This window comes from Medicago sativa, chromosome 8 (genome assembly GCF_051527215.1).
Source record: "Medicago sativa cultivar Bolivia chromosome 8, Bolivia_mono, whole genome shotgun sequence".
NCBI lineage: Eukaryota > Viridiplantae > Streptophyta > Magnoliopsida > Fabales > Fabaceae > Medicago > Medicago sativa.
Window position 1 is genome coordinate 60,726,093 of NC_140756.1, and position 22,540 is coordinate 60,748,632.

Sequence of the window (22,540 nt, forward strand, 5' to 3'; positions counted from 1 at the left end):
TTCAAGCAGCTCGTTTCGAGGAATCTTGAGCTAGAGTACGATCATGTTGACCCTCTTGTGGGTAGATGGAAACCTACCAGGGGCTATACTGACCCTAGACACTACAATGGCGTAATTATTTGATGGAGCATGCTAATGTCATCTAGAGGCCGTATGAGTCTCGGCGAGACCTGATGCCTTTTCGGCACATATGCTGATACTCCGGATGGATCATGGCCGACAGGGACAAGATGTGTCGTCACTTGCTGGAGTGGGTTCTGAGGCAGTACAACTATGTACAGCAGGAGAGGGGTGATCAGGTCCCGGATGACGAGGTGTGGAAGCATGAGGTGGGGTACATCAAATGGTTCTACCATGTATCCCATCCTATTATGATCGCCCCTGCGCCCGTTGTTGACCACACAACTCCTATCGCTCCGTACGAAGAGGTTATTGTTGAGCAGCAGAGGGCCAGACAGCCTCCCGACCCATTCCAGATCATCCAGAACATCAGACTCATAGTGGACAGCGTTATGGGGGGTTCCTGATGTGTTTTCAAATCCTATCGTTGACGGCATTATGGAGGGCATCTGGTCCGAGTATAGCATTTTGCAGGTGGCGCCATATATTTAGATGTTTTTATGACACTTTGGAGGATATCGATGTAATATATTTACATTTGGGCGTTTGCGTTATTTTATGATATTTTGGTTAATTTTTGGTTTATTTTGCGTGTTTAAATTTTAAATGAATGAATGTATGATGAAAACATGAATGGAAATGAATGAATGGATGTATGGAAGTATGAATGAATGATTGAAATTAGGTAAAAATGCCAAAACAACTATTCTGCTTGTGGACACAGAATCAGTGTGAGTTATGTCATGCTGGGTTTAACACTAACGTGACTTAAGTCACGCAGGTAGCGTGACTTAATTTACCCAGCGGGTATTTTCATCAGTTTGGATGGGAGTGACTAAATCTTGATGGGAGAAGAGCAATTTTCGTATTGTTTTGATGCATCTTAAGTCATATTTTCTTTCTTCTTTAGGTGAGACAAAGAGCATAACATTTATTTCTTGATCTCAATGATGCAAAGCTTAACATTAATATAAAGTTCACTTTTATTATTTTGCTTGATTGTCATTTTGATGAAGATTTTTTGTGAGTCAAGAACATTCTTGAGGGCTTTTCCCTAAAAAATATATTCTTGAGGGCTTTCTTAATGAAATATTTATTACAAAATTCATTAGTAGATAACAAGATAAAATAATTTAATATGTTTGTAATCTTTAAAATATTCATCATATTCATCAAATTACCTAAATTTCCAAATATTAAAATATATCTTATTATTTGGGTTGGATTTAACTCAATTTTACAAAAGTGGCTTTTAAGGTCGGGATTTCCCTTACGCTTAAGTATATGTTCACGTCACCACTCATCTAATGTGTGACCCTTAAGACACCCCCCCCCCCCCCCCCCCACACACACACACACACACACACACACACACAGAGCATTAGACACATGATAACAAGCGACTTAATTATTCTGTAGTCGTCATAAAATAAAAGCCAATTAAAAAAAATAGCAAACACACTATTGTAAAAAGTAGAAAACATAAGAATCAATGTTTTAATATCTGAATTGAAGATCAAACCGGTGGAAAGCTTCGGTTCAAGGTTCAAGCAACTAAACCTGATATTTTGATCAAATAAATATACCTATTTAATTAAATAGAAACACGAAATAGTAGACCCATTTTATCAATTAATAATAAGCCCAACACAATTTATTTGGTATTGGGCCAAACCCATATTAAAGTAACCCAAATTCTTTTGTGAGAATTTAATTTTTCACCTACATAGTTGCTAGCGTGTCCTCCAAAAATCTCAAAATACCTTCGTTTGGATTTTATATTTTGAACTAAATTGGCAGGATTTCAGATTATATAATCTGAATTCTGTCAAAACCCAAAATTCAAATTATAATTGATATGTATGTCTCTGTTGACCATCATACCATTCATATAAAAACAACGTAATAATTTTGAGGATAGTATGAATGATCATCGGTGATTATAGTATCATAACCCCCTCCTCATTGAAAACTAATAAAGACAAGTGAAGAAGGAATGGAAAATGGAGAATAAATTAAATGCTAAATTGCATATTTGGTCTCTTAACTTATTTGTTGTTTTCCTAATGGTCCTTTAACTAATTAACATTAACTTTTGGTCCCTTAAGTTATCCTCCGCCAACCAAATAAATCCTCTCTGTCAAAACTGTTAACCCAATGTATAAGGGGGATACACATTGTAAGTGGTCCGCCAAAGACATCGTTAATTTGATAAAGGTGCATTAAGTTTAAATTGCAGAAACTTAAAAGAAAAGAAAAAATACAAATGCAAGTGCATTAAAAATAAAGGTGGTTCGATAAATCCTTTACATACATATTTTATGACTCTTTTGTCTCGTGCCGGTACTTCGAGTGTTTTAGAATTCTATATAGGTGATTTGCGATCTGTTTTCCCTATGGAAAACTACTATTTATACATAGAAAATAAATGAAAAGAAAATCAAACTTTGATTTTTGTCAACATTAAACATCAATGCGGTCAACAAAAAAAGTTCTACGACTTTAATGCAGTCAAAAAAAAAATCTACGACTTCAATACAAAAGCATGCAGTCAACAAAAAAAGTTCTACGACTTTAATGCAGTCAAAAAAATCTACGACTTCAATACAAATACTTCATCCGTCCAAGTGACACAGTTGGCTTTGTCACACATACCAATGCACAATTTTAATCTATTAGAAAAAATTATAAAATTTGATATTTTGAAAATATTTATCGACGAATCCAACAATATTTTATATGATATATTTGTATATTAGTAGAAAAATACAGTCAAATATTTTAGGTCAATAATAAATATTTTCAAATAAGTCATTTATATCATAGATTTTATACAGTTTTTGAACGGAAATTTTTAAAAATATAGAACAAGTTTTAATTCTAAGAGGATACCACAAGTCTATAAATTAAGAACTCTAAAATAACTTTTAGCATCTACCAGATACAAAAAAATGGTACCCTCAACATATCTATCCTTGTTGCTCACCATTTCAATGATCTTTATTTCTCAAGCCATTTCACCGACTCCTAGCCCTAAATTGTATGAAAATGTATGTCAAAGTGTCCAAGAAGAGCGTTGCTTGAAACTTCTAGAATCCAACCCTCAAATCACTTCGGCCATAGACTATGTTACCCTTTCCAGGTTATTCTTGGAGATGGCAATAGATAAGGCCACAAAAGGCCAAGATTACCTCAAAAGTTTAATCAACAAATACCCTTCTTCGCAAATCCTCAAAAAGTGTGCAACAAATAATTATGATTATTTGATTTTAGGGTTTAGATTGGCGATACCTCAGTTGACTAAGGATTCGAATGGTGCAAATTGGGATGCCACATCTGCTTACCATGGACCTGACATGTGCGAACAAAATCTGGCTCAAGAAAAGATCGTCAAGGAACCTTCTATTACCAAACTCAATAATGATATGCAATTTCTTTGTGATATTGCAGGTGTAGCCATAGACTTTATAAGGCAATGACATATTTAGTTTTTATTGTTATAATGGCGCTATGAAATATCTTTGGCCACTATTATTTGGAAGTCTTGTATTCCGCCTTCTCACTCATTTTTCTTTTTTGCCATTCATGCGTCAAAAGCTCCCAACCGATGAAAATTTTAAGATTCGAGAATGTATTATGGTTTGGATTTGTGTGTTGTGTTATTAGATGGATGAAACTTCTCATTTATTTTTGTCTTGTGATTTTGCCATCAGTTTATGGCTCTAGCTTGATTCCAAGTTGAATTCATTTTCTTTCTCATCCGTAGCTGTTCTCCTGGAGTGCATTCCTGCACATTGTAGCTCTCAGGTGCAAGACGTTTTTGTGGCTGCAATTGTGCATACGGTTCACATCATTTGGATGGCACGAAACATATCAGGCTTTAGCTTTGAAAAAATATCTCTGCATACGGCAAAGGCTAAAATTATTTCATTAATGGTGCTTAGTGTAAGCATCTCAAAAAGTAACTGATTACCATATTCTTCTGATGCCTCTTTGTTGGAATGTTTCATCATAGCTCCTGCTTACCCGCGGTTCAAGGATTTTATTAAAGTTATTTGGAAACCTCCAACCATCAATTGGTTCAGTTAATACTGATGGTTATGTGCTTTGTTTGCATGCCTCTTGTGGAGGTACTTTATGTGATTATAAAGGCACATTCATGGGTTTTCTTGCTAGCAATTTAGGGGTTTTGTTTGTTTTTTAGGCTGAATTAACACATTTTAATTTAGCAATTGAGTTTTCTTCTTAGTTTGCTTGGCGCCGAATTTGGATAGAGAATGATTCTTCAAGAGTTGTTAAAGCCTTCAAGAATCCTGACATTATTTTGTTTTGCTTGAGGAACAGTTGGCAAAATTGTCTCTAGGTTGGTATTAGTTATGTTTTCTCTCACATATACCGCGAACGGAATTGTTTTGCGGGTAAATTAGCCACTCATGTTCATAACATCCCTGGAGTATCTTGGTTCAACATTTTACTGCAATTATTGTTAAAGGATTTCTCTCGGGGATAGGAATGGTTTGTCTAATTACCGTTTTCCTTAGAATGTCTTCTTTTTTTGCTGTTTATTTTGGTTAATATATATTGAGTAGGCGGTAGAGGATGAGAGTTTCAGTTAGGTTCCAACTTAGTTGAAATGTTTCTGATTCTTCTTGATGCCTAACCCATCTCTTGGTTTATCGAAAAGAAAAAAAAAACTAAATTTAAAGAAGGTAACATTACATGAATAGGACCAACTATGAGTTGGATGGCGAGACACCACGAGATACTGAGTTCCTTGCTTCAAAACATGCATCATAGATCAAGAAAATTTGAACCCGTCTTCAGAAATGAAGTTTTTCTTTTAAAGATAGGGTTTTCAGGGTGTAAAATCGCTACGATGTCTCAAAATCGTGCCACGATGCTTCATTAATTTCAAAATTCCTGGTTTGGCGCTCACAAAATCATACCACGATTTACATGTCAGTAGAAAATGCTCCATGCTGAGATGAAAATTGTGCCACGATGCTAAGGGTGTGTTTGTTTTAGAAGAGAAATTGTGAAGAGAGAAGTAGGTAAGAGAGAGTATGAGAAAAGAGAAATTGGTGAGAAATAGAGTAGATTTGATAGGTTGTTTGATATAAGAGAAGAAGAAAAGAAATAGAGAAGAGAGAAGTGTTGATTATATTTAAAAGTACAAAAATACCCTTGAGATAAAAATATCACATAAAAATGATTTAATTATTTGATTTGAGTTGTTTAACTAATTATATTAGCTCTAAATAAAAGAACTAATTATATTAATTAAATATTTTAATTATTAATTAATTTAACTAATTTCCCGTAAAAAAATAATTTGACTAATTTTATTTTTTTTGTTGAGTAATTTGACTAATTGAACAACAAGTAAAAGGATCTTAAAAAAACACAGTAAAAGGAATGAAGGAAAAAAAAAATCCAGGAGCTTCCATCACCGACCCATCCACACGCTGCATCTATCATCACTCAACAAGACCTTCTCTTCATTCTTTTTCTCTCTCTCTTTTTTTTTTTTTTTTGTCTTTTTTAAATAAGCTCACGGTAAAACCTTTACGATTTTGTCCACTGCCCATAAACACTTCCTTGGTGTTTTTATCTCATCATAGCACAGACCTTCTCTTCATTTATATAACAACAAATTAATTGTTTTAAGGGATAAATTCCACTCAAGAAATATTGGGTTTGACCGTTTTGGTATGGTAGAGCAAAAGTTGAAACAGAACTGCACAATTGTTGAAGACAGGGACAAAGTTGGAAAGGCAAAAAAGTCACGCTCTCTCTCCCACTTTCTTCGCATAAATGGGGAGACTAAATTTTAGGTGGGTCCCACACGAATTTAATCACTCTCTTCAATGTCTTTGCTAAACCAAACAGGAGAAGTTGGGTGTTTCTCTACATATTCTCTCGTCCCCTTCTCTCTCTTCTCTATTTCACCTCTACCAAACAAAGGCTAAAAGTCATGTCATGAACCTATAAAAACAAAAACATTGACTTTTTTGAATTCTTTTGCTCCAAGCGGTCTAAAACCGCTAAACACTAAACTAAAAAACATAATAAATGGATACAAAACATCATATCACATCATGTCATCACATATAAAATTTATCATATAGAGACATAAAAATTTGTTTTAACAGATATAAGCTCATAAAATATGTAACGGGTGTGGTGCAAATATTTAACAAACTTTGTATATAAAAGGGTTTAATATATTTTTGACCTCTATTAGTATATCAAATTTTCGTTTTAGTCCCTCTAAAACTTTCTTTCAACTTTTAGTCCGTATCAAATTTTCAATCACTACTTTTGGTCCCAATTTTTAAGTCAACTCTTGAATTTTTTTAATGAAATTGTGCAGAAATGTGTAGAATAGTCTCTCGCAAAAAAATTAGAACTTTTTAACAAAATATAAATTAAATATGAATTTTTAACCGCCAAAAATATAAAAATTCATATTTAATTTATGTTTTGTTAAAAAATTCTAATTTTTTTGGGAGAGATTCTTATAATATTATAATTTTTTATGCAAAATTTTATTAAAAAATATGAATTCTACATTTGAGTTTACTTAAAAAGAGGGACCAAATGTTAAGATAATTTTTTTGGGGGGACCATAAGTCGAAGAAATTTTTTAGAGAGACTAAAAATAAATGTTGACATCTTTATACGGACCAAAAACATATTTAACCCTATACAAAATAAATAAATATTTAATAGAAACACTGCATTATTTTGGGTATTTTTGATAATACACATGAATTTTTAAAATTATATTATACCAACTTTCTCATATAGAGACATAAAACTTTGTTTCAAAAGATATATGAACAGATAAAAATACTACATTAATGATGATAATTTTTGCATATAAAATAAACAAATATTGAATAAAAACTCTACATTAATGTTGATAATTTTTATTTAATATCTTTAAACATTTCAAATTACTAACAATATAATTTTTTTATTTGTTTAATTACTGTAATATTACCCGATCCATGCTTATGCACGGGTCTATTACGAGTTTATATTAAAAATGCATACTGGTGATTCTGTGTCAAAAAACATCCCAGCACCACCTCTTTTCGGTGAAAAACGAAGAGAAACTTAGAGATAAGATGAATTTTAGACGATTAACATAATATATTACTCTAATGTTTGAAAAAGAAAATAAAAAAGTCAACTTATATATATATATATATATATATATATATATTATAATGCAATAATATTAAGAGTTACGATAAATCTCATTAAAAGAAAAGTGTGCATTAAATTCAGAAACCGATATTTGGAAACATATAATTAGTCAAAAAAGAAAGAAAAAAAATAAACGCATCATAAAGGGATTGGGACACAAATGGAAGGCATGCACCGGGGGATGCATGAATCATGACAAACTGTAGTAAGTATTCATTAACTCATATCAAATTTACTTTTGCATTATTAGAGTTGGATTCAAACCCAAGAGGCCAAGACCTTCAATTAAGCTTAAAGTGATCCCTTACCATTTCATCCATGTGCTAATGCGTGACTCATATCAATTCTTAAAAGAAAGAGTTTGACACTAAATTAATAAACATCTATGTTTCTTAAACCACATGTATAGAAAATCTACATTTGTTAGAACACATGAAAACTAACACACAAATAGGAGATATCAGGTTGGATCCCGAATAACAACGAAAAATATCAAGCATAAAAATGCACACATTGTTAGGCTGGATAGGTCTAATTCCATAATCTAATCAACTAAAAATGTGATTTACTCATGATTAAAAAGATTTGTCAACAACAATAATAACAAAGTCTTATCCCACTGCGTAGGGTCTGCTACATGGATCAAATTACGCCATAACGTTATATCATAACTAAATTTGGATCCAACTCATTAACATCTAAATCTTTCCTAATAGTTTCTCTTATAGTTTTTCTAGGTCTTCCTCTACCTCATTTTGATCCGACTCTACTCCATCAGATTAATCAGACTCATAATTATTTTTTCTCTCATTATTTATATAATAATAAATGATAGAAAATTATTAAAATAATTAAAAAAAAGATAAGAAATAATTTAACATTTACAATTGTCTATGGAAATATCTATCCCCTTTATATTTTTTTCATTAAAAATATTATTTTTCTTATTATAAATAGCTATTAAGTCTTCAACTTGTTCACACTCCACCATCAAATTGCTTGCTCCCCCCCCCCCCCTCTCTCTCTCTCTCTCTCTCTCTCTCTCTCTCATGGAAAATGATGATTGGGATCTCTTTTCTATTGTGCGTAGCTGCAAAGCTACCACCTATAATGCTCCTGCCACCTTTTATGAAACTGCAACGCCAATCCTTCCAATCACCACCAACACAATCACAAATAACATCACATCCCCTCACAACACCACGTCATATTGCTTTGATGATTTTACACTTACCCAAGAAAATAGCACAATCCCAATATCCCCACTTAAACCAAATGACCTCATCGAACTAGACAAGTTGATCATTTGTTCCAATCCCACAAAAATTATCCCTATCCCTACTACAAGCGATATCCCAACCCCCTCAATCACTACCACCACTATCCCCACCTCGTTGACCAATACCACAATTATCACCACCCCCTCGACCATTACCATCCCTAATCACATCACCACTGATACCATCACTAACACTAGTTCTCATGGATCAGATCAAAATTCTACATTTTTTTATTTTCCAATACTCATTGAACAACAACAGATTCAACCAAGTGAGTTCACTGAGTTAGAAAAATGTATACTCCAATTTAATCCCATCACAACTATCCCGATCTCCACTATTACTACTCCCAACCCCAGTACCAGTACGCCCATCACCTTCACTACCCCCACAACCACTATCAACACCCTAACCACCATTACCACTGCCATTCCTACCACTACCACAACCACAACCATGAATAACTATGAGGCAAATAGAATCAATCAATGTTCTACCGTTTCTAATTTCCCAATGCTCGTTGAACAACAACATGTTCAAGCAAACCAAAATCGAGTGTCTGTTTTCGACTCTATTTCCTGCATTAAGACTACAACCACCAATTTTCATCCTGAACTCAACCATCCATTACAACCACAAGAACCCCAGAGAAATCATAATCAACTACCGATTCTACTACCCCAAACCAGTTCTACAGCTTTACTGAATACAAAACCGAAACAACAAAAATTTAAACCAGGAAAAAGGTAAAGAATTGATTCCTACTATTTAATATATTTTATATGTAAATATATTTCATTTTATTGAAATTATTAAAATACTTTTATATAACTCATTTTTACCGAAAATTATCTTACCCTTCTTTTCTTGTAGAAAAAATAATAACCAAGTGACATTGGTGAGCTATGTGAAGGCAGATAAAATTTCAGAAGATTCATGGAGATGGAGAAAATATGGACAAAAACCCATTAAAGGGTCGCCACATCCAAGGTTTTTTATTCATTCAAAACTCTAACATTATCATAATTTTCTTTTTTCTAATATTAACACAATATTTTTGTTACCTAATACACACACCCACACCCAAACCAATGGTTTTAAATAGTGACCACATGCATTTTGATCATTCTTATTGAAAAGAATTTTAGTTAAATGTGACAAATATGGTCTTGATAGTGGTTGTGTTTTCTTTTCAATTTTGAAAGAATAAAAAATTGTTACTCTCATCATTTCAATGAGAGTCATGTTTGCAAAATATTTTTTTTACAAAGTAAATGTCACTTTTAATTTTCTATGTAATGAGATTAGTTTTTACTTTAATATATGTTTTAAGACCTTGTATATGTATCATTTGTTGTTTAGTAAAAAAAATTATCATTTTTTTGCTTTTAACCTCGTTGATTTTTTGTTTTTGACTATCACAAATATTTCCCCTTTGTTCTTTAATGCTTGGTATTTGTTTTAGTTCATGTAATTTTGTTTTATATTAAAATTGGTTCCTTTAATATTAATTTTAACCCTTATATTGATGGGTTAAAATCAAATATTCCAATATGAATAAATTTTGTAGGGACTAAACAAAACAACAAACACTGAAATAAAAATGTGGTATATATGAAAAAGCTAAACAAATTAGAAAGACTAAATTTTAAAAAAAAAAATATATTTTTAGGGAACAAAAACATATTTAAATCTCACTTATTTTTCACAACTGTAGAATTGTCTATATCTTTCACTTTAGAATTGTAAAACTCCTATTTTCCCTTTACATTTACATCATTTTTTAATATGTATTATTTCACGTGTCGTGGGACGGAGTTGGATTTTAAATATTTTTTTGAAAGCATCGCCTATTTATATGTGTCTATATGATTTTAGATATTAAAATGTTACGATTTAGTGATGTTTGATATAAAAACAATCAATGAATGACTTTGCAGGAGCTACTTCAAATGTAGCAGTTTCAACGATTGTTTAGCAAAAAAACTAGTGGAGAAAATAAAAACTGGAGAGGACACTTATGAAGTGACATATATAGGAGAACACAATCACAGAAAACCAGCAAATAATTGGAATTCCGTTGTTGGTAGCTCCCGGAATATGTCATCAAATTCTGGATTAGATGTTGTCCGAGAAGCTGGATGTTGCTCAAACGTTAGAAACTTGGGTTCTCCTAATGTGGTAATGTTGCAGCATGATCATCCAGAGAGCAGCAAGGCTCGAGTTCATGATGGTGAATAAAAAATGCCTTATCTCAAAAATGAACTTCTAAAAAATGCTGGAAAATTGGATTCACCTAACATGATTATGTTGCAGTTTGATGAGCTAGAGAGCGAAAATTCTAATGTTTTTTTAGATGAATAAGAAATCCCTGATACAGAAACGAAATTTATTGAAAGCTCGAACGAAGACGACATTTTGATACCAAACATGATAAATATGTTAGAGGATTTTATTTTTATTTTTTTGAATTTCAAAAACATCAACAATGGTTCTCCATTCCGCTAGTTGGGTTTAACCCAAATAGTTTTTCTGGGTTGAGCATATTTAGTTTTGAGTTGTCCTCTAAGTAATATATGATTCAATAGTTTTTCTAGGTGATGTAGTATGGCACAAATTAATATATGAACCAATAGTTTTTCTCGCCAAATTTAATTTTATTATTTAATTTAAATAGTTGCAATTAAATAATTTAATAATAATAAAGTGTGTGTTTTTTTAGTAGAATAATAAAGCGTGTTTATTATTGTTAACAATCGGTTAATGGTTATCGCCTTAATCCTTTTATTTTAATTTATTTTGAAAATTTAAAAATACAGCCTGCATGTCATTACTCTCGCTTGAATTTTTTATGTACATTCTCTTATCATACACTTCCTTGTATGTAAAACGAGTATTTTTAAATGTAATATAATTAGAAGGCAAGAAGGCAAAAATATACACAGCGTGACAACAACCTTAGAGGTCAAGCTTGGAGAAGCATGACCATTCATAAGATTAGTTAAGATTCTCTCATTGGCTTGAGAGAATCACCGTATTAGATGGCCATAACCACCTCACATTTATTTATACATGATGCATGTTTGTATGTTTTGAGAGACGTTTGTATGTGATACATAAGCCGTGGTGAGGTGAGATTAAGCTAATTTAAAGTGTGTAGGTTCGCCTCTGTCAAGTACACTTTTTATACTATAAGTTACAATACGGTAACTTCTAATATACAAAATTTGTATTCTTTCGGTCTAAATTAACAAAATTATTTTAATGATTAAAATAAATTTAGAATCAATGATTGGGGAACATTTATACGATAGATAAAAGTAAGGAGTTACTTAACCAATTGATTTGAAATTGTATAAGATAAACTAGGGAGGAGTTCCTACCTAAATAACTAATTTTTGAGGGATCATCCCTCGCTGACTAAAAAATGAAGTGAAATATGTATTTCAAGAGTATGTCGTATATGATGAATTTCAAGAGGATGAGATGAATGATAAATTTCAAGATGACGATTTGGATGATGAATTCCAAGAAGACAAACTTTAATGAGTTGGATGGTGTTTTATTTGAAATTGTAGTTGAAAGCATTAAACTTTAGAGAAATATGGTTTTTGCTATTTTGCTAGGCTCATACTTCAAAGTGTATTATTATGTAATGTTCAACATTTTGTTTACTACTATGTGTGGATTTAATGTTTGAACTATTTTATTATAATATAATTTTTGTGGATATGTTGTTGAATTCGATCTTGTTTGAGTTATAACCGACAAAGTTTTTTTTTATTAAGCTAGTTATAATCGACTATATCTCAAATTGATTGCAAAATTGTAATATTTTATGGGGACCTGTAATTTTTTTTGCCTCAGATGCCATAAAAACGTCCCATATTCCAATGGTTTAGCGACGTTTTTAAAAAATGTGCCCAAATATCATAAAAAAAATGTCCCCTTAAACAATAGGAAACGCTCGCACTAGAGACACTTTAAAAACATCTCATATTCTTTTAGACAACATTTTTCATAGTTTTGGCTAGTTATCCATAGCTTCATGTTAAATTTACCGTTAAATAATAAGAAATAACAATATATTATGAGATAATTAATAGGAAAAAAATTTATTCTTCTATCTTATGTCATAATCTATTACTTTATTACTAATTACTGATATATTATAACTAATGTCCATCAAATTATCTAAAATGTCTTTGGTTAGACTTTTAATCTCACCTAATTTGTTAGCTTCAATGTGGCATTTGGTTAGGTGTCTCTTCGGTTTCTTCTGATGACCTTCGGCAACATTTTGTTCAATTTACATATATGGCGGGCATGCCTAGATATACTCATTCGTTCTTCACAACTATTTGGTTTGCCTCTATTTGGGTGATTTGGAAGGAGAGGAATTACCGTGTATTCCAAAACACTGCTTCTGATCCTTCTATCCTCATCGAAAAGGTTAAACTAAACTCTTTTTTATGGCTGAAATCAAAACAGGCGACTTTTAGTTACAATTATCATGATTGGTGGAAAAACCCGCTTCTTTGTATGGGTGTCCACTTGTAATTTTATTCTCTGCTTTTGGTGGTGCTTCCTTCGTGATTGCACCTTGAGGTTGTAAATACTCTTGTGTGGTTTGCCTTGCACGCCTTGTGGGGGGTAAAACACAGTTGTTTATATATCATTTTAGCTTGTTAAAAAAAATTTGTTAGCTTCAATGTCAATTTGCTATTAAATAATAATATTTAATAATGTATTATGACAAACATAAAGGAAAAATAATTGAAAAATAATTTGTTCTCCTATCTTATACCATAAATAAAAGAAACATGTTATTCCCATCTCTTTTTATCTCTTAATCACAATAATTTGCATATCAAATAGAAAAAATCTTTTATAAAAATACTTCATTATATTTTTATTTAAGGATGAAATACTACGTTAATGTTGATCTGAAAATAATTATGAGTTTTTAAATTTTCATTGTATCGACTTTTTCATATTGATACATACATACGTACGTACGTATAAATTTTGTTCCGTAGATATAAACACATAAAATCCATTGTTTGATGCGGACTTAAGAAATGAGAAGAAGAAAATTATTTTTATTTTGTTCTGGACCGGCTAGAGCGCCACTCCCATGAAGACACGTGGACCCAAAACCCTCGAAACATGACGTTACAGACTGAAGGAGCACGCTAGTTCCGGTGCACACCACAGAACTAAAGCACTTGTCTGTGCTTTTTGCACCGTACACGTGGCCTCCAACGACTCCCTGATGAGGCGCCGCATTTCATAGAAGCCATTAGAGCCTCCTTCTCCTATATAAGGGTGATTACATGTCACCCTCAAGGTACGATTCATTTCCCACACACTTTAACACATTCGATTTCATTTCCTACACTGACTTAAGCGTTAGAGTGTTAACATGCCTACAGACACCTTTCGTTCCACAATAAAGACTGCACTATCACCGTGTCGGAGCACTGCACGCCACTGTTGCTTTTATCCGTTCATTACCGGACATATCAAATTTCCAATTTAAATTCTTGAATGCAAATAGAAGTTTTAAATAAGAGGTCTAAGGTTCGCTCTTTGTTAATAATATTTTCGTCTCTCTCTAATAAAGTAATTACTAACATTTGTCTCTTAAAAACATGCACAAACATATCATAATTGTACGATAATTGATAAACTAATGGCAAAAAAAGAAGTGATGCAAACATATATAGTTCATTGGCAAAGTTTAAATTTGACGCAGTCAGAAGAGAAGGCTAGCAAGCGCTAAATATATATTGAAAAGAAACAAGTTTGCAAGCGACAAACTTGTGAAAATAGGGTTCCAAAATGCACCAGGAATCGAGAAAACTCTCTAAAATATTATTGAATGAAAAAACTGCCTGTTAGACTACAAATGTTAATATTAAATACTAGGGAAACAACAAAACCCTAATGGGCCGAAAATCCAAAATAGAAAATAAAACATAAATTATTTAAATTGGGCCAAAATAAAAATACTATAGAAACTGATGAGTCATAGATAGTATTAATTATTGCCTTATTTAGTTTAATTTTATTTTAGATTTGATTTAGTTTTATTGCATTTTATTTTATATTAGAATATTTTACTTCAAATTGTATTTTATTTTATTTTAGGAATAAATATATGGTGGAAGGTGTCTTGGAGCAAAAGAAAGAGGACTGGAGCAAAATACAGCGCAAGAATACGAAGATACGGGGCAAAAATATATTCCCCCAACTCAGAAGCTTGGCACGGCCCGTGCCAACATGTGGCACGGCCGTGCCCGTCCCAGAAACCACTTTTGCTGCTTTTTCTTCAAGGCCAAGTTACCCTGTTGCGGCTTTACCGTTTTATCCTTTTAGTTGCTTAGTTTCTAAGTCAATTGTAAAGCTATAAATAGAGTAGCTCTCCACCATAAACAATCATGCTTTACTTTGTTTATTTCAATTGCTATTTTAATAAAAGTCTTTATTTTCCCTTTTACTTTCTTTGCAATTTATTTTACCGTATTTCTCTCTTCTTCCTCCATGTCTACGATGAACATGAGTGAGTAGACTTCTTAGTCTTAGGATTGTTGGGGAGTCTAATGACTCAATCCTAAACAAAACATGTCTAAACCCTAATTTCCATGTAACCCTAATTTCTAATCTAGATTCACCGTCTTAACGTGGATTAACAATTATCAAACTGTGGAAGCGAAAGCGGAGGGTTTGATAATCGTTAATCCATCATCCCAAACATCAATTCATAAAGCGAGAGCGGAGTCTTGATGTTGGAACAAGTGAATCTAGACAATAATTGCAAAACAGTGAAATAGTCTTTGCAATTATTGAGACAAAGAGTAGTTTCAATCCTCTATGCATCTTCTAGTAATCATGTCAGTGAAATAGGCTTGGTTGCTAGAAGTAAACTCTCACCGGACTTTCATCGGAAAGGTTAGGGGCTAAGGGAAACCGGTCTTTAGAAATTAGTGTGTAAATCATGAAATTAGATGTTTAGGTTTTGTCTAGTGAAGGATTAGTTATTAAGATGAACCAATGATCCTAAGGCCCTTTTATTATTATTGTTTTTACCTTCAGCAATCAAACCCTTTCTTATCAACTTTCTCTCCTCTAATCATTCATTAAAAGTTAATTAAGTTGAACAACTCCCTAGCGGAACGATACTCTACTTACTACTATTACTTCGATAGGCCGTGCACTTGCGGTTTGGCTCTATCAGAAACCCCCCTACATTAGTCTCCTCCACCTCTGAATAACTCGACCTCGAGTTCTCGTTCTAATAAAGAGATTCTCATACATGTTGATTCCTTCAATGAACAAGAGACCAACCTTCTGGATTCGATTGAGTGAAATGTGAAGATGGTTTGGTTTTAAGAATATAGCAGTTGCCTTTACCCCATCGAAGAAATGTAGTAGCATGTTGAATACTTACCCCATTTCTATGAAGTGCTTTGAGGACCATTTTATGTTTTTTATGAGATATAACTTTCACACATCGGTCCTTCATGGTCAATTTATTTTGTTCAGAAGAAATTTTTTCTTTTCTCGCACTTAAGTCAGAATCCTTCAACGTAAAAGCTTCCAAACATTTTTCACTACCACCATGGACATTAATTGGTGAATTTCTTTCACAAGTGTCTAATTATTTTACACCTTTACCATCTTTCAAGTCCTGCAAACCGTAGGGAAATTTACTTGGTGCCGAATCAGTTGTCCTGCACTGCTATTCTTTCTTTTCTTACTCTCATGACATTATCATGGGGATGTCTTCCTGCTCAGTGGAATTTGCATTCGGTATTGATTCTTTCTACAACAACAGGTTTTCAGCTAATTGATTGTCAATAAATATGCTAGCTTCTTTTTGAATGCAAGAATGATCTCAAGTTCGTTTATTCTCTGATTCACTTGCGCTGGAAATCTTCTTTTCAAATTTCCTTGCTTATTTTGACACATCAGTCTCCTCCACCTTAGAAGAACTCGGATCCTCAATAATTCGATTGTTTCCACCACGTGGAACCCTAATTGGTCCACCGCCCAGGTTCTTGTTGTTGTTGTTGTTGGCTGTGGTAAGAGCCGCGATTATGCCGGCAAACTCTTCCCTCGTCACTGTTTGAACTCTCATAGCTAATCACATTACGAAAAGAATAGGAGAAACCTACTATGATACCAACTGACGCAGTCAGAAGAGAAGGCTAGCAAGCGCTAAATATATATTGAAAAGAAAAAAGTTTGCAAGCGACAAACTTGTGAAAATATGGTTCCAAAATCCACCAGAAATTGAGAAAACTCCTAAAATATTATTGAATGAAAAAACTTCCTGTTAGGCTACAACTGTTAAGCTTGAATACTAGGAAATAACAAAACCCTAATGGGCCGAGAATCTAAAATAGAAAATAAAACAGTAATTATTTAATTTGGACCAAAATAAAAATCCTATTAAAATACTATGGAAACCCCTACATCAAAATTAACGACCATTCTCTAGGCTTGTGGTTATGGAAGCTCCTTCTGAGCTTATAGGCGTTGCAGGAGCAAGATAAGTTGCAACAGGCTTCTTTGGTGGAAGATTTGGCAAGGCAACCTCAAAATTAAGCACTTGAATTGCTTGTACAATTGATGGTCTTAAACTTACATCCGGATGAGCACACCATAATCCAACAATCAACAAACACTCTACTTGTTTCTCATCAAAATCCTTTTGCAAATTCTCATCCATAGTCACAAGTAGTTCTCCTCTTCCATAATGATCCCAAACCCAGTCAATTAATCCCTTATCTTCACCTTGTTCCTTCATAACTTGAACAGCTTTCCTTCCAGTTGTGATCTCCAAGGCAACAACCCCAAAACTATACACATCTGACTCTTTACTAGTCTTTCCTGTACTTATATATTCTGGAGCCATATAGCCTAAGGTTCCGGCAACCACTGTCGTTTGGGGTCCAATCTCATGGTCCATTAGCTTAGCCAACCCAAAGTCACCAAGCTTAACATTGAAACTAGAATCTAGCATAACATTACTTGATTTAATATCCCTATGTACCACACACCTCTCCCATTCTTCATGTAGATAAAGCACACCAGAGGCCAAGCCAAGTGCTATTTTGTGCCTTACAATCCAAGGAAGAGGTGTTCTTTTACCAAATAAATGAGAATCAAGACTACCATTTGGCATGAACTCATAAACAAGTAGAAACTCACCTTTGTCATGGCACCATCCCAGAAGCTTCACAAGATTTCTATGTCTCAGTTGACTAATGACTTTAACTTCAGTGACATACTCTTTCTTACCTTGTCTTGACCCTCTTGATATTTTCTTCACAGCAACTTGTAAATCTAAATCAGCAAAGTAACCTTTATAAACAGCTCCAAAACCACCTTGACCCAACTTTCTATCCTTGGAAAAATTATTGGTTGCCAAATCAAGTTCTTTGTAGGTGAACCTTCTTGGCCCTGCTCCTCTTTCTAGGTCATCATTCATTGAAGTCAAATGCATAGCCTCTTCCTTTTGCTTTTCACTTCTCTTTCTTTTCCTCTTTAGTATTACATATGCTACTAATACTCCCACTCCTATAACTACAAGCCCACAAGAAATTGTTGCTATCACAATTAATCTTGTGTCTTTTGTTTTACTATCATTACTTTTCTCCAAAGTGGAATTAAATTCCCATGACAAAAGAGTATTTACTTCTCTTATGTTGCCTATTGACGCAGAAAATCCTATAGTAACCCATTCAGGCAAAAACTCCATCAAATCAATCTGATATGAAAGGCTAGTTTTTTCTTGAGGATTTGAAGTTCTTTGGTATTTCCAAGATACTGTCAAATTTTTGGTTGTAGAATTGAAACTAATCCATACCTCAGCAATGTCTCCACTGTGTAGACTAGCATTCCAAGGTGTAAATACAGATGACATGATTGAATTAATGTTGATTCCCACATGCTCCGTTTTCTCACCCCATTGACCATTTGGAAAAGAATCAAACTCCACTACAACAATTTGATTACTAGATGAAACCCTAGTTGTCATGTTAAATAGGCCCAAAAAAGCAGTAGCTGAATTTGGTGGAATATCAAATCCAAAAGGAGCTAAAAAAAATGCAAGTCCATGACCATATTCAGAAGCATTTTGAGTGTCGATGATAAAAGTGTAATGGGTTGTGAAATCAGTGATTTGACCTGTTTTTGAATCCCAAAGTAACACCTCTTTAGAATACATGGCTCGTCCAACTTGAAATGGATACTTTTCAATTTCATAAATGTTAAAATCAACTTTTCCATCTCGTGGTGCTGCTGAACCTTGGTAGAGTATGTTTGCATCATTAGGATTAAAACTGGTAATTTGGAAGTGAATTGAATTTGAAGGGAAAGTGAAGAAAATAAATGAGAAGAAGAAAAGGGGAACGGTATAGAAACTAGGAGCCATGCCTTGAACTGCATACATTTCTTGACTTGTAAGTATATAAATATAAATATTTTATGATTAGCAATGAATATGTAGTAAATGGAAGATTCCTTCAAAAAAAGTAGTAACAGGAAGAAGGCAATGAAAACAAATCCAACAGTACAAAACAACATATGTTGACAATGTGATTATACCCAACTTTTCACTCTTTGAAAAGTAACGTGAATGAGACGAATATGTTCCCAATTCCAACCTCGAAACATTTTAATAATAGATTAAGAGATCGTAAATATATGTGTGTGTGTGTTTGTTTATATATATTAAAAAAAAATACATCTTTATATAAATATTTCATCTTTTTTAAAATGAATGTCTATTAAGAGTTTTAATTAAAAAGTGTAATAAAGTTGTCGGAAGACATGACACTTACTAAAGTAACTTTATTAATTATTGATGTATTTTTTAAGGATCATGAATTCAAACTGAGGTATAATTTAAGAATAGTGTACAAAATAGTAATTAAGAAATACATTTAGGGGAAAAGCTAATTCTACATTAAAAAAATTAAAATAACATTTTTTTGAAACAAAGTTCTTTATTAAAAGGACATTCTTCATTGTGAAAGGGATCTTGAAATAGGAAATTAGATACTGAAAAGGGGCAATCAAAGAACCAACATGTCCACTACAACATAGTCAACTTTAGCTTCTTAGTCCAATTCAGGATCTGTGACTCAATAGTTTAGTCCAATTTGAGATCTTTGACTCAAAAGTAGTAGTCCAGCATACTATAGGATTAGGGTCATCTGCCAAGGGAACTTCTCCACGTTTTCTAGATGGAATTATGTTTAATTTTTGTGTTCACAAACCCACTTAGGTTGGTCTAGAGGTTGGTTTTGAAGTTTTGGAATGTACTTCTCTTAAGGTCTCACTTTCAATTTCTCCTAAAATCAATTTCAGTGGGTTAAGTCTAAATCGTGTTCGAGATATATGCTTTTATCAAGATATATGCTTTTGTCAAATTGATAATTGCCTTATTTTTTTTGGGATCTAACACAGTCCTTTCCCAAAATGAGAAAAGTGGGGGACATCCCAATTATATATGTTCATAGACAAACAAAATTGCCGTGTTACTCATCTTTGGTATGAAGGGAATATTTTCACTTGGAATAATAGCAATACATAAAGAACCTCATAAATCCATATAGGGCAGAATATTTTCTACCTCTAATTGGATTTCTATTTTTCAAAATCAATGGTCAACGTCTCCTAAGGAAGCTTCTGATCATTGCCCCATCCTTATAGATTTTTCCTCAAACCAACATCACATGTATCAAGGTCAGAAGACAAACAAAATTTAGACGAATGAGCCAATTTGGATCCGAAATGAGGGTATCTATAATATTGTAAATAACAATTGGAATTCTAGCAATGAAACTGCTAATATAAAACTTTCCTTTTATGAATACTCCAAATGACTCTATAGTAAATCAAACTAGATGGCATCCCGCGCGTTGCGCCCATTTGATAAATTAAACAACTTAATTTGCATCTTAATTTGCAGCATTATCGCTCATGATGACAAGACTAATGTATAAGTTATCTGCTAACCATACATAAAAATAAAAATCGAAGTAGAACAAAATTTCATAATATTAAAATTCATAGTCATGAGTTTCCAAAATTTTATGTTGGAACATTGGTGTGAAGATGGAAAGAAATTGGAAGGTTGGAAGATTAAACACCAAGTTATTAAACTTTGATTTAGTGTTGTGTGAATTGAAAAAATAGAGTGTGGGAGTCCCACATAAAATAGAACACACACATTAATGGTGTTTAAATAGTGGTATTTAATTTTAAATACCTGATAATGATGAAAATAATAATAATAATAATTATTATTCTTTATTCATATATATCACTTCCCATAATTTTATGTTATGTTTGTTGTGATAATATAAGATTGAGAATCCAACTGAATTTCCTATATTTCCTTCATTAGTTTGTTTCAGCTAACCTTGTGGGTTTGTTTCTTTTTGAACTTATCCGATTAGTTTGTTACTTGAACTGATTTGTGGGTTGCTTAATTTTTAAGTTTACCTAATTCTTAAGTTTCTCCAAATTGGTTACAAACTCTCCCTATAAAAGGAGAGCTCAACTAGTTCAAAAATCACACCAAAGAGTTTCATTGAGTTGTCGGGAACTCTTTCTCTCTTCTCCCTTTCTTGACTTGTGTTGACGAGTCTTTTTATCTTCATCTCCTTTTTTCTGTCCCTTCGGAATTAAGAGTGTTCTTAAGATCATAGTCCCTTTTTCGGTTTAATGTCCCTTCGGAATTAAGAATGGTCTTAAAAGCATAGTCCCTTCGATAATATAAGTCCCTTCGGAATAAAGAGTACTATTAAGATCATAGTCCCTATTTGGAATAACAGTGTCCCGTCGGAATTAAGAATGATCTTAATGGTATATAAATATTATTTTAATATTTTTCTAATTGAGGAGAAATTAAAAAATCGAAATGGTAGAATCACCATATTTGAGTGGTCGTAGTGCCATATTGATATTTTGGAGAACTTAAAGGTTAGAATGGTGGTAACACCATATTTGAGTGGTCATAGCACCATAATAGAATGGTAACAATACCATATTAAAGTGGTTTCAGTATTAAAGAGCAGTCTTAGTACCATATTTGAAGGTGTAAATCTCGAACGGTTTTCTGCAGTGCAGTAGTTAACCGCACAGTCATAGCTGTGCTTGTTTTATCCTGGAGGTGGCGTGGTTGATAGTCTGCCTTGCACAATTTTGGGCAGTGCCACGATAAAATTGTTGTTTTTGGATTTCCAAACTGTTGTATTTGAATTTCCAAATTCTATTATCTACCGAAGTTGTTACTAGGTTGAGTCACGACCAGGTTGCTCTCTTTAAGACGTTTCGGGGCACTGCCCAAAATTGTGCAAGGCAGACTATCAACCACGCCGCCTCCAGGATAAAACAAGCCAAGCTACAACTGTGCGGTTAACTACTGCACTGTAGAAAACCTTTCAGGATTTACACCTTCAAATATGATACTAAGACCACTCTTTAATACTGAAACCACTTTAATATGGTATTGTTACCACTCTATTACGGTGCTAAGACCACTCAAATATGGTGTTACCACCATTCTAACCTTTAAGTTCTCCAAAATATCAATATGGCACTACGACCACTCAAATATTGTGATTCTACCATTTCAATTTTTTAATTTCTCCTCAATTAGAAAAATATTAAAATAATATTTATATACCATTAAGATCATTCTTAATTCCGACGGGACATTGTTATTCCAAATAGGGACTATGATCTTAATAATACTCTTTATTCCGAAGGGACTTATATTATCGAAGGGACTATGTTTTTAAGACCATTCTTAATTCCGAAGGGACATTAAACCGAAAAAGGGACTATGTTCTTAAGAACACTCTTAATTCCGAAGGGACAGAAAAAAGGAGATGAAGATAAGA

General features: G+C 33.1%; 3 protein-coding genes and 1 pseudogene across 4 annotated transcripts; 3 read left to right on the forward strand and 1 right to left on the reverse strand.

Moving 5' to 3' along the window:
- Positions 1–212: 212 nt before the first annotated feature.
- On the forward strand, positions 213–527 carry LOC146900146 (uncharacterized). Its single transcript, XM_085736911.1, has one exon. It carries the CDS (start codon positions 213–215, stop codon positions 525–527), a length of 315 nt encoding a protein of 104 aa, XP_085593037.1.
- Positions 528–3,071: 2,544 nt separating this feature from the next.
- On the forward strand, positions 3,072–3,599 carry LOC146900147 (pectinesterase inhibitor 2-like). Its single transcript, XM_085736912.1, has one exon. It carries the CDS (start codon positions 3,072–3,074, stop codon positions 3,597–3,599), a length of 528 nt encoding a protein of 175 aa, XP_085593038.1.
- A 4,728-nt stretch (positions 3,600–8,327) lies between these two features.
- On the forward strand, positions 8,328–11,262 carry LOC146900148 (uncharacterized). The gene is made up of 3 exons (XM_085735222.1): positions 8,328–9,361; positions 9,489–9,605; positions 10,556–11,262. Exons 1-3 carry the CDS (start codon positions 8,385–8,387, stop codon positions 10,854–10,856), a joined length of 1,395 nt encoding a protein of 464 aa, XP_085591348.1. The 5' UTR covers positions 8,328–8,384; the 3' UTR covers positions 10,857–11,262.
- A 5,651-nt stretch (positions 11,263–16,913) lies between these two features.
- Positions 16,914–19,214, reverse strand: LOC146900149 (L-type lectin-domain containing receptor kinase IX.1 pseudogene; annotated as a pseudogene). The gene has a single exon (XR_015023123.1). The product of XR_015023123.1 is annotated as an L-type lectin-domain containing receptor kinase IX.1 pseudogene (transcript).
- Positions 19,215–22,540: the final 3,326 nt, after the last annotated feature.

Bases quoted from the DNA above. Each gene is read 5' to 3' on its own strand.
- LOC146900146 (XM_085736911.1), top strand. From the start codon at position 213: ATGGCCGACAGGGACAAGATGTGTCGTCACTTGCTGGAGTGGGTTCTG.
- LOC146900148 (XM_085735222.1), top strand. From the start codon at position 8,385: ATGGAAAATGATGATTGGGATCTCTTTTCTATTGTGCGTAGCTGCAAA. The intron at 9,362-9,488 runs GTAAAGAATTGA...CTTTTCTTGTAG, and splicing joins AAATTTAAACCAGGAAAAAG to AAAAAATAATAACCAAGTGA. The intron at 9,606-10,555 runs GTTTTTTATTCA...ATGACTTTGCAG, and splicing joins AAAGGGTCGCCACATCCAAG to GAGCTACTTCAAATGTAGCA.
- LOC146900147 (XM_085736912.1), top strand. From the start codon at position 3,072: ATGGTACCCTCAACATATCTATCCTTGTTGCTCACCATTTCAATGATC.